The following is a 6,032-nucleotide window of genomic DNA, read 5'->3' on the forward strand; positions in this document are numbered from 1 at the left end:
GTCTAGTACTGACTCCGGGACACAGCTCTGCTAGAAGTGAGAAGCAGCATCTCCCACTGAGCCCTTCGTTCTGTTCTGTATCTTAGGGTAAGGCATCCCATTTAGGGGAATGTGGTTTCCTGAGCTATTTGGACTGAATGGTGATCGAAGCGCCACCGGGCTCTTGCCTCCTGCGGTCAGGGCCTCGCCTGGGATGGGACACCAGCCAAAGCTGCTCTGTACCCTGGCTGGGCCTCAGCCTCTCGGAGGCAGATGGACCTCCCTGCAGAGTGATGCCCATGTGCCCGTGCCTGGCAGCCACGGTGGCCCCGACAGCACCCTGAAGCTCACTCATGGTCCAGAAGAGCTCCGCTTGGTTTCTGCCTGGTTGACTCCCCAACACCCCCGTCTACCCCCCACTCAAGCCACCACGCATGAAGGACGCTCTCCAGCCAGAGAGATGAACCCAGCTGTGCATGGAGGCTTTTCAATTCTAATAGAGGAACCAAGAAATGTCCCCTCTGAAAGGAGAAGTATGTCACTGCCATGGGCTCCAGATACATGTACCCCACCTCCATCTGCAGTTGAGTGCCCCTTCTCTGGAAATCCACAAATATTCCAAGAGCTGGACTTCTTCTGAATCATCTCAAATTCTTCGAACTTCGCTGGTCTAGGGAAGGATGTGAGGAGGTGACAGAAGGCGGGGCAAGACCCTCAAAGAGGTTAAATAGGTCACTGCCACCCTCGACTCTCACCAGGGTGTCTCCCTAAGCAGAGGGACCCGCACACAGAGAGACTCCCTCCTGGGCTCCTGGCACCATGGCCCCACTGAAGATGCTGGCCCTGGTCATCCTCCTCCTGGGGGCTTCTCTGCAGCACATCCATGCAGGTGAGAGCAGGAGACAGGTGGCCAGGGGTGCGCACCGGGAGGACAGGAGTTAGGGGCATGAAGCAACACACACATTTGTGTATTATTTACACCCCACCTACTCCCACAAAAGACATGAGAAGCCCACAGCACTAGGATTTTGAGGGAAATAAGCAGAGAAAAATGTTGATGATGACTCAGCTCTTGTGGGTGGGCTTGGTGAGGTCCAAAGCGAGCACAGTGGCTGCAATGGCTGCGAGGTGGGGTCTGTGGCTGTAGTTGTGCAATGGAAAATGAACAATTCTCAAAATTATTTATTAGCCTCTGTTTTATTAACAGGTTTTATGCACAATGAGGGAATCAGCATAAAGATAGGATAACTGGTTCCAAAAGCATGTAAAAAAAGATTCTTTTTTTTTGAGATGGAGTCTCGCTATGTTGTCCAAGCTGGAGTGCAATGGTGCAATCTCAGCTCACTGCAACCTCTGCCTCCCGGGTTCAAGCAATAATCCTACCTCAGCCTCCCGAGTAGCTGGTAATTCAGGGGCCCAGCCACCAGGCCACCAATGGATTTTCACCATGTTGGTCAGGCTGGTCTCGAACTCCTGACCTCAGGCAATGCACCCACTTCGGCCTCCCAAAGTGCTGGGATTACAGGCGTGAGCCTCAGCGCTCAGCCTGAAAAATAGATTCTTATATTAGGTTGGCAAAGGGAAGATGAAATAAGGTTGCCAGGTATAGACATACAGGGACGCACACAGACACACACACGTAGGCACTCACAGGACACACAGGATCCCCCACAGACACACACAGACATGCATACCCACAAACACACGGGACCCCCACAGCATACACAGAGGCCTCACACACACTTGTGCACGGTAACACACAGACACACATACACATAGGCAGCGATGCACACGCAGTCACCACACACAGGTGCACACATGAACATGCACATGCAGATCTTCCATGAACAGCCTCCAGGAGACCCCGCAACCCACACCCAGATACTCACAGACACCCCTGCCCCGCTCCTCTCCCTGCAGCTCGAGGGACCAACGTGGGCCGGGAGTGCTGCCTGAAGTACTTCAAGGGAGCCATTCCCCTTAGAAAGCTGAAGACGTGGTACCAGACATCCGAGGACTGTTCCAGGGATGCCATTGTGTAAGTCCCCCCCGGCCCTACCCCTGCTCCTCGGGGCCAAGCTTGGGGACAAGTGCTCCCAGGAGCTCCCGGGACGGCCACTGGGGAGCAGGGAAGAGACAGTGGGGCCTTCCCCCCTGACCTCTGCAGGCTCCTTGGGGCAGTTCATGTTCCCCATGCTGTGGGACCCAAAACGGCTGCAGGCCATAAGGTCCAACCTGTTCCTTGATTTGTGGTGAAATCGAGGCCCCGGAAGCGATGAACACCCCCAGGTCACACAGCTGGTCAGGGGCAATGTGGTCACCTCCCCTGGCCTGGGCCTAAGCCCTGCCTGCAGTCTCCATGTCCCAGGCTCTAGGCTGCCTGGGGGCATGGGCAGGCTGAGGGGTGGGCACAAGGTCCTGCAGCCCTGGCTGCCTGGGAGGGTTGATGTCACTCAGGACAGAGCCTGAAGTCCCAGATCTGCCACCAATGCCCTGTGTGACTGCAGCAACTTCTTGCCCCTCTTGGAGCCTTGGAATCCTGGTCAGCACAGGGCGGGGCCGTTCCAGGGACTCTGGGGGCCCTTCCCCCTCTGCCACCCCTGGTAACGTCCTTCTTCTGTGTAGTTTTGTAACCGTCCAGAACAAGGCCATCTGTTCGGACCCCAACGACAAGAAAGTGAAGAAGGCACTTAAATACCTGCAAAGCCTCTAGAGGTCTTGAAGCCTCCTCACCTCAGACCCCTGACTGTCTCCCGGGACCACCTGGGACCTCCACCGTTGGTGTTCACCGCCCCAACCCTGAGAACTTGGGTCCAGGGGAGGCCTTCCAAGGACAAAGAAGCGCCACAGTGAGGGAGATCCCATCCCCTTGTCTGAACTGGAGCCATGGGCACAAAGGGCCCAGATTAAATTCTTTCTCCTCAGTCTGTGTCAGCGTGTTCATCCCCACAGTGCAAGACGCGCTTCCACTCCAGCCTGTCACTCTGGGAGGGTCCTCAGAGAACATCTGGTTCTGCCCTGTGCAGGTTGGAAAGGGAGACTGAAGCTGAGAGGGGCACGTGGCTTCCGCAGACCACGCACCAGTGAGGGGAGGCCCTGGTGAGAGGCCCGGGCAGGGGCGGGGCTGGTGGGGTCCTGGGAGGCGGTGGCTGAATTCTGTCCCCACCCACCCCGAGGTCTCCCGGTTTCCCCCTAGCCCAGCTCCTGTTCTTGCTCCACGTGGAGTTGAGGACAAGCTTCCCCAAGGTGCTGGAGTCAATTTCACAGACTGGCCAGGAGCCTGCCGCAGGCCACAGCTCTGCCCAGTGCTGGGGAGCCCCCTGGCCGAGGGTGGCGGGACCTTGCAGCCCTGCCTCTGCCTCCCCCTGCACTCACTGCAGGCCAGCTGGCCCGGCTCCTCCTGGCCCTGGCTCCCTCTCCCTGCTCAAACTCCAGACCAGCTTCAGAGCGAGGGGGATCTGTGGGTCCTGGGTCCTTTCGGGGGCCCTGGGTCCTCCGCCTGCAGCTACCTTCCTAGCCCCCTCCAGCCCCAGGCAGGCGGGCACCACGCAGCCCTGTGGTTCCTCCTGACTGAAGTGTGATCCCCACCTGCCCGGGCTGACCTCCCCACTAGCTCAGCTGCGCCCAGCCTGCAGGAAGCCGGCCCAGCACATCTGCCCACCGACTTGCTCCCCCAGTTCTTAGCGACTGCCCGGAAGCCGACCCCCTGCTCCGCGTGGTTCTCTCATTGGTTCGTGTGTGTGTGTGTGTGTGTGTGTGTGTGTGTGTGTGTGTGTGTGTCAGTCCCAGCTCCTCCATTAGGTTGAGAGCCCCGTGAGCCACTCCGGGGACCCCGCACCCCTGTGCTCAAAAAGATGGGGACTAGAGGCTCAGGACACCCCACCCCCAGACCCCTGCCCATGCCCAGCTACGGGCTGAGCACAGAGGAGTCAGGGCCTTCCCTTCTACTTCTCTCTCACTCTCCCAACCAGCGATGGGGCCGTGGCTTCTCTCTGAACACAGTTTGGCGGCAGGGGCATGGGTCCTTCTCTTCCGAGGACCTCCTGGCCGGCATTGTTTGGCAGGGCTGCGGTTAGAAGGGCAATTTCCAGGCCCGACTGTTGCCTCCTTCTGCCCCCTTGTGGCCAGTCAACTCATTGCAGGGCAGATGATAGAACGCAAGTCTACTTTCCAGTAGGGGCAGGACTAAAACAAGAACAGCGATAAAAAGGTTGATAAAACCAGTGAACTGGCTTCCCTGTGACTCTAGGGTCATATCCTGTCAGGACAGGATATGGGTTCATATCCTGTCCTGATGCCGAGGAGGATCCTTTGAACAACTGCCTAAGACCCAGAGTTCTAGGGGTGGCCCAGTCTGAGTTCTTCCTGGAAAATTGTCCTCTGAATCCACCCGGTGGAGGATGATTTAAAAAGGGAGGGAGGCAAGGAGAAGCTCCTAAGGTAGCAAAGGCCAGCGACGGTTGGGGTCTAGACCCCTGCACCCTGCAGGCCAGAGCTGGAAGAACTCTCAGAGTGCAATGGCTGGATTTCGGCTCACTGCAACCTCCACCTCCCAGGTTCAAGCGATTCTCCTGCCTCAGCCTCCTAAGTAGCTAGGATTACAGGCGCCTGCCACCATACCCGGCTAATTTTTTTGCATTTTTAGTAGAGACAGGGTTTCACCATGTCAGTCAGGCTGGTCTTGAACTCTTGGCCTCATGTGATCCACTCACCTTGGCCTCCCAAAGTGCTGAAATCCCAGACATGAGCCACTGCGCCTGGCCTCCAGCAAACTTCGTTTAAAAAAGCAAGACCTTTTTTTCTCCCCCCCCTACTGAAATCCTACTCAGAAGCCCATATTATAAGCTGAGATAAGTAGAGGTGCCGTGGAGGCCTGTGAGGAGGTGGGGAGTTGCCAGAGGGTCCCTGAAAGCGAGGTAGGGTGGGGGCGTTGCATAAAGGCAGGGAAGAGGTGGATCCAGGACTGGCAACAAAATGCACGATTCAGAATCCAAGTATTCACGAGCAGCATCCGGTGCAAGCTGGGGGATGGTGAGATGCAAGAGCTAGGACAACTGCCATGTGACCTCAGGGCATTTTAAGGAGGTGTGACTTGGAGGCTGCCATGATTGGAAAGCTGGGAGGGAAAAAGAGGAATGGTCAGGTTCGGGGTGAAAAGTGAGGAGGAGTGCCAGACTTACGTTGCTTCTTTCAACTGATAGGTGCCTCCCCTCCTCCCCCACCCCACCCCTGCTTTTTTTTCTTTTCAGATGGAGTCTGGCTGTGTCCCCAGGCTGGAGTGCAGTGGTGTGATCTCGGCTCACTGCAACCTCTGTCTCCCGGGTTCAAGGGATACTCATGCCTCAGCTTCCTGAGTAGCTGGGATTATAGGTGTGTGCCACCATACCCGGCTGATTTTTGTATTTTTAGAAGAGACAGGGTTTTACCATGTTGGCCAGGCTGGTCTCGAACTCCTGAGCTCAAGTGATCCGCCTGCCTCAGCCTCCCAAAGTGCTGGGATTACAGGTGTGAGCCACTCTTCTGAAATCCAGTTTCTTTTCAACGTTCAACTCAGTGTTGCCTCCCCGGCAGCCACACAACCAGCCCTGGTCTCTCTGGTTGCATCTGAACCTGGGCTGTGTGTCCTCCACCTGCTGCCAGCGCTCACCTCAGTCTAATCCTGACCACACTCTGTCCCTTGTAATTGGAGCTGCTTGGGTGATTTACCGAGTAAACGCACTGAGCAGGTATTTGGGTCAGGAAACAGTACCAGACTCATTTATGAGGAGGGAAAAAAGCTTTGTGCATAGTGTATATTTGATTTATACATTTTCATCAGTGTTGCTTGGGTGAATTCCACAAGGGGCACTAGTGGGGAAAGAGAAATTTCCTGGGGAGCCCTAACAACCGGGCCTGAAACACATCTCATCTCCAAATGTGGAAATTAGAATTGGATTGTTCTCCAACGGCCCACCAGAGGGCACTCTGCTCTTAGGAGGAAGTTCTGAGGCTGATGCGCCAGAGGCCCTGACCCCACCAGCTGGACTCCAACCCCATCGCTGTCCCCAGGGGCT

The 6,032-nt window shown here is 56.3% G+C and overlaps 1 protein-coding gene across 2 annotated transcripts; it reads left to right on the forward strand.

The window, feature by feature from the left end:
• The first annotated feature begins 714 nt into the window (after positions 1 to 714).
• On the forward strand, positions 715 to 2,903 carry CCL17 (C-C motif chemokine ligand 17). 2 transcript variants are annotated; one of them, XM_015126152.3, is made up of 3 exons: positions 715 to 868; positions 1,900 to 2,017; positions 2,605 to 2,903. In XM_015126152.3, exons 1-3 carry the CDS (start codon positions 799 to 801, stop codon positions 2,690 to 2,692), a joined length of 276 nt encoding a protein of 91 aa, XP_014981638.1. In that variant the 5' UTR covers positions 715 to 798; the 3' UTR covers positions 2,693 to 2,903.
• Positions 2,904 to 6,032: the final 3,129 nt, after the last annotated feature.

This window comes from Macaca mulatta, chromosome 20 (assembly GCF_049350105.2).
Source record: "Macaca mulatta isolate MMU2019108-1 chromosome 20, T2T-MMU8v2.0, whole genome shotgun sequence".
Classification (NCBI taxonomy): domain Eukaryota; kingdom Metazoa; phylum Chordata; class Mammalia; order Primates; family Cercopithecidae; genus Macaca; species Macaca mulatta.

Bases quoted from the DNA above. Each gene is read 5' to 3' on its own strand.
- CCL17 (XM_015126152.3), top strand. From the start codon at position 799: ATGGCCCCACTGAAGATGCTGGCCCTGGTCATCCTCCTCCTGGGGGCT. The intron at 869-1,899 runs GTGAGAGCAGGA...CTCTCCCTGCAG, and splicing joins TCTGCAGCACATCCATGCAG to CTCGAGGGACCAACGTGGGC. The intron at 2,018-2,604 runs GTAAGTCCCCCC...TCTTCTGTGTAG, and splicing joins TGTTCCAGGGATGCCATTGT to TTTTGTAACCGTCCAGAACA.